This window comes from Trachurus trachurus, assembly GCF_905171665.1.
Source record: "Trachurus trachurus genome assembly, chromosome: 9".
NCBI classification, from domain to species: domain Eukaryota; kingdom Metazoa; phylum Chordata; class Actinopteri; order Carangiformes; family Carangidae; genus Trachurus; species Trachurus trachurus.
The window spans coordinates 10573638-10583611 of NC_139895.1; the positions used below are offsets into that span (position 1 = coordinate 10573638).

Below are 9974 nucleotides of genomic sequence, written 5' to 3' on the forward strand. Positions count from 1 at the left end.
CATTTGAACTATAAAGTCTGAATGTAAAAGATAAAATGATTAAGTTTATATAACAGCTGTTTTGTGTATTTTGTTAAAAGCAAGCGCCATTTCATTAATGGAGCCATGGATTTAGTTTAAGCTTCCCAAACACTACCAAATTAGTGCAATAATTCCAATTATGAAATTTAGTATTTTCTTAATTACATTTTCTTGTCATAATTCAATCAAACGTAAACTAGTCTCTACTACATGGTACACAGTTATCCATTTTCCATTTGTCAACTTTTATTTTGAAAAGACTGATCAGCTCATACCAGGAGGTAGATGCATAATGCTCCTGGCAGACTCTTCACACATCCCAAATGTGAATTATAATCAGCAAAAAAAAACAGTCAGCTGTTTTCATGACTGAGGTAGTCTGACAAGTTTTATTTCATCAAACATGTGTTTCACAATCACAGTTGTGAAGTTCAGTGCGATTTCATCCAGTGTGATTCATATACAGTCATAAAAATGGAGGCATAAAAAGACTGGGTGGAGACTATTTGTTCAATGTGGAAAAACTAATGCAGGCTCTGTTTGATTCAACAATTCACGCTAAATACAAAAAGAACATGTAAATTGCACTTCATTAGACAATATAACACATATTTTGTACTCTATTAGTTTAGTTAGTCTTTTCTTATTCCACATATTTGACCTAAACGTCTGACAACAATCTATCAAAGTATTTCAGGATTCACAGAATAAATTCCCAGCAACTGGCTGGCTGCTGTGTAAACATCAGAAAACATTGTTGTTGTTTACATACTTGGTAGTAGCACAGATCACTCAGCAGATAAAAAAAAAGAAGAAAAAGAAATGCAATCAGTATAAGACCAAAGATTCGTTCCATGTTTCTCTGGCAGGAGATGAATGAGTTTTTTGGTCATTCAGCTGTTTGTGGTTTCACTCGTCTTCTCACTGAAGTGGCGAACTCTTAGTGGGAATCATTATTCTAGACTCCATGCTTCGGATCAAAGGCACTACAAAGAGAGACATGTTGAAAAGGTTGACCGTCAACTCTTCTTTGTTAAGAACAACATGGACATATGGGAAATTACCACTTAAAAAAACACACACACAAAAGAAACTGTAAAATTCACACGTTACAACTTTAAATATTATATTTATGTGTGTGAAACCTTCTCTATGGGCACTTTGGTTATTGTAAGTGAGTAGGTTTCTGTTTTCACGAAGCACAAAATGCTGCTGAAAGATTTCACTAACTACAAAGAACAGCACTATTCATCAAGTTAACAACTAGACAGATATACATTTCATATAGCCTACTCATAAAGCACCTTTTTACCAGTGCTCTTATCTGTTGCTCAATATGCGTCACAAAGAACATCAGGTCAGTTAACTTTATACGCATGTGCCTTTGCATTTTAAAATGAAACGTTAGCTAACCTGTTTCCCTTTGAGCCTGAGTAAAATCTACATGATACATGTAAAAGTTCACTTCATTAAGAATGTGACACTTATGTCATTCATAAACTAAATATTTTGGTAGGAATATTAAGATAAGCAACAGGTTTGTGCCAATTATTCCTTTTATTTCTAATATTTATGTCAATGGAGTGCATCTCTCCTACCTGTATAATACACATTTGCACCCCATCCTTCCTTCAGCCAGGCAGAGTTTCTCGTCTCCTGCCGGGAGTGCAGGCTTTCATAGGCTGTAAACATTAAAAAAAGACACTAAATCACATGCAGTGGATCCCGTTACATCCTCATGAGTCCAATAAAACATCTGCATTTAACAAAATCTAATTTAAAGTTTTGTAAATCACAGTGAGCAGAGCCAAAGAAACTGTTATTCAACCAAAACACCTTCTCTTTATACCATTATCTCACAGGACAAAGGTCATTTGCATATTTGCTGTAGGCCCCTTTTATTTATTAGTATACACTATATGAATATCCACATCCTTTAGCCATTCCTAATAATAAAATTGTATTGTTTTCATGGCAGAATCAGAAGATTAAACCTTATGGCCTATAGTAAACCTATACTTCATTTCAAAATCAATACATACATTATGTGCACACTCACCCCACAAGTGATGAACCACATACAGGTCACCGATCTGGGAGAAGAAGCCGCCCACTGCCTCACTGTTCTCCTGTCTGTTTTTGATCGCCCTCGCCCTGTAGCAAGAAGACAGGTTATTTTCAGGAGTGTAATGACAAACCCAGCACCTCCATCACTCGTAATGCTTCGGCTGGGAAAGGTCCAGACAGCTAATATTATTTATATTCTGTGTTTATATAAAGCTTGATAAGTCTTACCAGTGGTTGCCCCATTCGAGCATGGTTCCTGGCTGAAACACATGAGAGAAGTTAAAATACACTGCCCGTGCCAAAAAAAAAAAAGTCACACACTCTAATATTTCGTTGGACCGCCTTTAGCTTTGATTGCCGCATGCATTCGCTGTGGCATCGTTTCAATAAGCTTCTGCAATGTCACAACATGTATTTCCGTCCAGAATTGCATTAATTTTTGAAAGATTCTCAATGGGCTTCAGGTCCGAACTCTGTGGTCACATTGGACCACATTTCTCCCTTGAAGAAGATGAAGATGGTTCCCCACCATCCTTCCAGTTTGTAATAATACGTTGGACAGTTCTTAACCCAATAATAGACTCAGAAATCTCCTTTGATGTTTTATTTGCTTGATGCCAATAATTTGACCCTTCTGAAACAGATTAACATCTTCACGACCACAGGATGCGTCTTATAAACAACATGGTTGTTTAAGTAAGAAGAAACGAGATAAGAAATGAGCCTGGTAGAGTTAAATAAATTGCTGCCAGCTGAAACATAATCCTCCATGTAGTAATAATCCAATGGGAGGCTCTTACCTATTAACTTAGTTAAATCCAAGACAAAATAACAGCTCATTTTCTAGCTTCAATATGCGGAAACTAGGGATAGACATTTAGAATTTTTTTTCTGACCGATAACAGACACTCGTTAACCGATTATTAAGCGTTAACCGATAAGATTAAAACGCTTGTGGGGGCAATCAACGGTGCTTTTTTTTCCTTTTTCCGTTAAAAACTCACACACATGTACTGCAACAGCTGATCAGCGCCACATCCACTGATCGCGCTCAGATGGAGGTTAGATCGTCCAATGTTGAACTGTTTGTGTGCAGCCAAACACCAGGCTGAAGAGAGGAACAGCACAGCTCGCCTGATAGTTCCTCTGTAGAGCTGCAGGTGAACCGGCTGGAGAGCAGCGCCATTCTCCTTTTTTTTTTTCCTTCCAGCGCCGTTGTTACAGGTGACCTATGTCTGTGTAGGCTACATTTATTGTCTGACCTTCCTTCACGGGGACTGCGCTGCTTAACTGGCTCATAGTGTCAGTCCTCCTGTGCAACTTTTTGCTGCGAAACATGACTGAAGGCACGTGTCGACACGCCCCCGTGAGTTGACGACATAGGGGGCTAATAAAAACAAATAAATAACCGATAGTATTATTCGGTTAAAATTCTTGTCATCAGTTCATCATGTGCATCCCTAGTGGAAACAAACCAGACAATTCTCTGTGCCACATGAGCCAACATGGAGAAAAAAAGAAAGAAATTGAGATGACCAGCACTGGTATGTAGAGAGGGATATATAGAGTAATGTTCAGGTACATAAAATCAATTCAATGGCAGGTACCTTGAGGTTATATGTGCGCATTTCATAGATGTTTGGTCCTTCTCTGGGCAGCGGTTCGTTCCAGAAACTGAACTCCAGAAGAAGCTGGTTTCGCCTGGAAATCAACATCTTCGCTCTCTCTTTCCGAAACTCCAAATACTCCTGAAGTGAGATACAAAATGTACGTATGTGTTCAATGAAACAAAGACCAAGATGTTGATGATGAGTGCTGTCTTGGAACTACAATTGTGTAAAAGTCAAGATGAAACAGTTTTCTAAGCATCTCTGCGCTGAATTTCCTGTTACCTAACAAAAAAAAAAAAAAGAAACAATGTCTGGAAGCAAACCTTGTTATTGTTCAACTTCTTCAAACACTCGGTCAGGGCTGGGTATCCTCCTCTGTACCGCCACAGATGCACTGCACAGAACACAACAGCAGATGTCACTGTAGCTCTGTGTGAGGACCGACGCCGCCCACACACACAGCCGGCAGGTCTCAGATTGAAAGTATCTCCATCACTGTGTTCACATCATCTTCTCTGCTGCTGCCACTGAATGTACTTCAATGTATAGATCCACTATATGTAGAGAGAGAGAGAGGTGCTGGCTGGCAGTGAGTCATTTGATAGTGTCTCTGTGTTTGGGTGTCTGTGCGTTTCTCTGTGATGCTCTGCCAAACTATTTACAGCCAAACTGATACAACTCATATTCAGTGTATCATGATAGATAGATGTTGTTGTCATTTTCTCTGCTTTGCTGCTGCTGCTGCTGCTGCTGCTGCTGCTGCTGCTGCTGCTGCTGCTTACCGGCTTGATCCTGTTCTCCGTACCAGGTGTTCCAGCTGCCGACCACCTCACATGGGTAGTCCTGGTCCCGATGGAGCTTGTTTTGCACTTCGGCTCTATAGTCGGCATAAAAATATACAAAAAATATAAATAAAAACTTCTTCACACATGAACTCTCTGTACGTACAGTTATGATACTCTGTCACTTCACCATGATGAAAACTAGAGGGCACTCAGGGCATAACATCTACATTTATCCAAACTGCTGTTTGTACCCCAGAACATTATTCCTGTAGTGTTGCCAGATTTTTTTATGCTTAATTATTCTTATGATTCTGCAAGAATGACATTAAGATTTAATAAAATATAAACCATCTTGTTAATGAACTTGCATCATCAACAAAATCTAATTAGCTGGTTTTTGGCTCAGAAACATCTACTGTAACCCTTATCTGTCCAGCTGATTAGATGAACTTTATACCGGTATGTGTTATTGACCAAAACCCAATAACTCAACAAGAAAACGTGACTTAATTAAAGTGGATGTGATGCAGAAGCAGTGAAACACACTCACTCTAGACTGTTGTAAGCATCCAGGCATTCTGGTTTGACGTTGTGAACTGGAGAGTGAAAAAAAGAGAAAAAGAAAAGGGAGAAGCAGACTTATCAGAAATGGGTGTTTTTTAAAATACAAGCAACAATCAAATTCTTCAACAAAGTAATTTCACACTCCAATTCAGCAAAGACTTCTATGTATAAAGACGATTCGCTTCCAATAGGTTATAGGCTACGGCTGATAGAGTGTTCAAATTGAAATCCCTACATGGTGTGATGTACGCCACAAAAGAGATCAAAGCCTGGGGAGAATGAGAGACTTCTCTACAAGAGACAGACTCACTTACCACCACTGACTCTGAGGAAAAACCCAGACAAATTGTTTGCATGTCCTTTTCAAAAAAGGCTCGATACAGCCTACTATTACAGCATAACATGTCACTGTTTGTATGAGGTGCATGTAAAACAAATAACTTGTTGCAGTGCAGTCCTATGCTCAGTTTTCTCTGAGGTCGCCGGGGCCAGCCGTTGTGGATTGAATTGAATTAACATGATTTATTTAGCTCTTTTCTGCAGAGACAAATGGACGATAAACAGCTGAGACACAAAACAGTGCCCCATTTCATTACGATAAGATTAGAGTAACTGTATCAGATTCACTTGTGCTGGAGGAAAATAAAAAACCCCTGTTTGCAAGAAAGTAAAAGGAGTTATGCCTACATTGAATTTTATACAGGTTGCTGGTCTCTTTCTTTGACAGCAGGTTGGAGTGGGCATCTTTCCTGGCATCCACTTTGTGCACAAATAGGGAACGAAACCAGCCTTTGTCACCACTCTCCGAAAACCTCCTACACAGAAACAAGATGAAAGAAAAGTTTCACAAAGGCTCAAAGCAACAATATAGCACAGAGAAGTTGTCGATATAAAAAAGAAAAACTTAAAAGGAACATGGAGACGTGCGTGACATACGGGCTAAAAGATAGTCATGCTAATATCCTTTGATATTAAAAAAAAAAACATGCATACTGTATGAGTGAGTGGGCTGAATGCTGTAACTTGTGTCATTGGCACACAACTTCTCTTCACCCACTCTGGAGTGAATTAAAAAAAAGGGAATATCATCCACTTAATGAACTATTTTATCGATCTAAGAGCTTGAACATGAATAACTCTCTCTCCAAGTCAGAAAGAAGACAGGATGAGACTTATGTCATATGTTCAGGCGGTGCTTTCAGAAGCAATTTCAAGGAAAGCGTGCTGTATAATAGTGGCATTTAAGCAAAGAGGACTATTCTAACTGGTAATACCACTACATTATACGGAAAAGTGAGTCATCTATAGTTATAAATCACAAAAAGAAAAGAAGTTTGTGACAAAAAGCTCAACTTTTCAGGATGTGAAAGTGAAGCAAAGACATAGAAACTTAACACTGCAGGCATTTATTGACGATTAACATTTATTATTGAGGTAAAGTTACCTGCTACACTGGCTACACAAGATATAAACTCTATTCTATGTCCAAATGCAGCGAGCTAATCTAATCCAAGGCCATTTTACTGACTTATTATCACAACTGATGATTCCCATGTCACATAACCTCAATTTCAGGATTTCTTCTTTCTTTTTTTTCACAGGATTTGAGCCCAAGAACAGCCCAAGGAGAGCAGCTGGTAGCCTATTCACCCACTTATGGATTAGGGAAAGCTATATTGTGCGTATGTTTTTGTAAACACAGGACTTTCAAGGCCGTCAGTTAACTCACAAACACTTTCAAAGCCTTTATTTTGTTATTCTAAAATCCAGAAACTTTTCAAGGTCAGTGGGAGTCTCTCTTTTTTTTTAATTACACCATGGGCCAATGGCTTTAATTGGGAACTATAATTAGAAATGAAATTCCCCCATGACACCCTCCCAAAAATAACAAAAGTTACATTATGATTATTATTAGCTACAGAAAGCCAAGAACTTATTTTTGAGCACAGAGGAAATGCATACAATGTGAAAATGAGAAGTTGTGTGTGTAGTGCATACAGTCTATCTATGGTTTATAGTTTTACAGGACAAAGTGCAGCTAGGTCCTGCAAATGATTAAAGCTGATCTGATTAACCCATAAGGACCCACGGTGACACGGGTGTCACACTGCCTTCAAGTGTCCTGGAAAGCCCCTTACACATATTTATGTTGAACTTTTAAATCATGAAGTCCCTAAGTGACATCTACTCATCATCCTCTGTGAATATCTCTATCCATGACAACATTTCCAAGATGGTGGCCAGCAGAGTTGGCAAATTTCACAGAGGCAGCTACTTTTAAAAAGCTTGCTTTCTGTCAATAAAATAAGCCACCACCCATTTCACAATGCAAATCCTTTTATAACATGTCCCTTGTTGTATTTGACCTGTTCTGACCTCATTTTTTGAAGAAACTCATATAAAACAACTTAAGAAAATATTGCTGTGACATATACGTCACATCGGGCCTTAGCCTTAAAAAAGTCAGGAAAAATACCATGTGACGCCTATGTCACAATGAGAAAAATGGGAAAGAACTGCTCAATTAAATTAGGTGATTCAGGTATTTTGAATTAATATACTCTATGTTGTTCAATTTAAAACATAATTTAAAAATGTTAACATAAAAATAATGTCAAATTCAATCAATATTTAATAAAATGATATATCAGTCCGGAAATTGAACCACAGATTTAGCAGAGACACTCTTCTCAGTAAATGAACAATATTTTAGTATCCCATGCTGGTCCCATATTAATGTAATTATGCTTTTTTGCTGTATTTTTTGTAACAAAATAGGATACAGTGTTCAGGATGTACTGACGACCATCAGACGTGCAATAGATGTTGTATACAGAACAACAAATACAGCAAAGAAGAATGAGAGTTTACATAAGAAAATATTAGGAAACAAATAAGAAAAGTTAACACAGTCAAACAGTCATGAACCAGGTTTGAGACAAGGGTTCTGGACTGCTGTACTGATGGGAGAGAGGGTCCCATGTGGTGCATTGTGAGAGAAGGACGTTTTACCCAGCTCAGTTCTGACGAATGGAATATGACCCAACAATCAGTTCTGTGAGTGGGTACCAATGTTTTGTGATTTCATAGTTAACAGAGATGATAAAAAAGGAGACAATAACTGTGACAGGGCTTTAAAAATGGATAAAAACCAATGCTGTTTTCCCCGTACTGTCAGAAATGACCAGCCGACATTTTGATAAAGAGTGCCGTGATGAGTATTATATGAATCATTGGAAATGAAATGTAAGGTTGAGTGGTAAACAGCATCCAGTGGAATCAAAGTGGAACTAGCAGTTCTTCCATAGATGTCATCTCCATAGTCTAAAACAGAGAAAAAATAGTGTCTCCATTTTTTTTCCTGTGGTGAGTAGGAAAACGGTGCTTATTTCTGTATAGAAAGCCAAGTATTGTTCTTAGTTTAGCAATGAGGGTGGTGATATGGTGCTTAAAATTAAGACAACTGTCCATCCAGATGCCAAGGTATTTGTAGTTGGAAAGAAAATTGTGGTTGCACAGCTTTTAAGGCTTCAGTAACTGGTTAAAGCCTTCAATATGAGGCAATATTCGCATTTCTATAGTGTTTGCCCTTTTTTGTTGTGAAACTTGTCTTAAAAAGGTGTTAATAGTAACCAGCAAATTTGTAATTTTGATATATGTTATGGAAATGCAAATAAAAGGTCAAATTTGTGTTACAGAGCAAAAGAAAATGTTAAGCCCATTTATTTTCAAGTGAAAATTTAAGAAACCAAAAAGGCCCGATGTGACATATATGCAACATTCCAGATCTCTGACAATAGGTGGCGCTATTTCAAAAAAAACTTCAAAAATGTGTTCCATGCATTCCACTTGGTCTGTGTTTCACCCCACTTAATTTTCCTTCAAGGATAAATGGGTCTGGGTTCTTATGGGTTAAAATGCCTTGTGTGTTTTTTTTTTGTTTTTTTTTTAAATAAAGTTACCGCACAAAGTGACATAAATATGAAGTATTTCACGTTAACTTTTTAGCATAACGTGTTAAAAAACAAAATATATTAAAGTGAAATGGTAAAACTCATTTAAAAAAACAAAACAAGACGGACAAAATAGATGACGGTTAAAAAGCCAGTTCAGCGTGACGCTACTCACGTTAGTTTGTCATTTAGCCTACATGAAAAAAAACAAGTTTAGAGGATTTTTTTCAGGAAGATATCGAAGTAAATGTCAGATAGTTTCTTCTGAACTGAACTGAAGGCATTTGTCAACATACTAATAATAATATAGCTCTGGTACGTTTTCAATATGTTTAAATAAAGTAACATTTGAACAAAACTTTATTACCTGGTCGGCCGGTGAAGATGAACAGAATAATATCTGTACAACAAAATGTTATAATGTCCTTTCGACCACAGTGAAGGAGTCGTCGCCATGTTGATCTGCCTGGTTGTGTAAAACTAAACTAGTCTTGACACGTAAAGTCGCTCTTCTGGTTAATATTTAACCTTTAGTGTCTGTATGATAACTTGTTTTTTTTCACGTGGTTGGTTTGATCCAGTTCAACGTGAGATAACGTTATCGTTTACCCGCCGCGCGGACATTTAAAAAACATTGCGTCACTACTTGCTGACGCAGTACGCAGTGATCGATAGGCACAATCGATCAGACATGATTAGTTGAGCATGTTTTTTTCCCCTCCAACTCCAACCTCCTTTCCACAGATAATGACAGATTACAGTCTATGATTTCAAGACAGCAAGACACTAAATCCACCAACTTTATAAAGTATTGTTTCAGTGGACTAGCATTTTTTTTTAAATTTATTTTTATTCTATCACACATTTCCTATAGGCTACACAACTGAAGCCTTTGTGTGTTTTGTGCAGTATATTTTTTATATAGGCTGTAGCCAAACACATAACAGCAGCAATGAAGAATACAATGATGCCTT

General features: G+C 37.7%; 1 protein-coding gene across 1 annotated transcript; it reads right to left on the bottom strand.

Annotated features, from left to right (window-relative positions):
* Positions 1-402: 402 nt before the first annotated feature.
* On the bottom strand, positions 403-9480 carry nipsnap1 (nipsnap homolog 1 (C. elegans)). The gene is made up of 10 exons (XM_083978194.1): positions 9368-9480; positions 5735-5862; positions 5034-5079; positions 4481-4575; positions 4022-4092; positions 3696-3836; positions 2317-2348; positions 2081-2175; positions 1620-1703; positions 403-1007 (listed from the first exon to the last, which is right to left on the bottom strand). Exons 1-10 carry the CDS (start codon positions 9454-9456, stop codon positions 943-945), a joined length of 846 nt encoding a protein of 281 aa, XP_083834320.1. The 5' UTR covers positions 9457-9480; the 3' UTR covers positions 403-942.
* Positions 9481-9974: the final 494 nt, after the last annotated feature.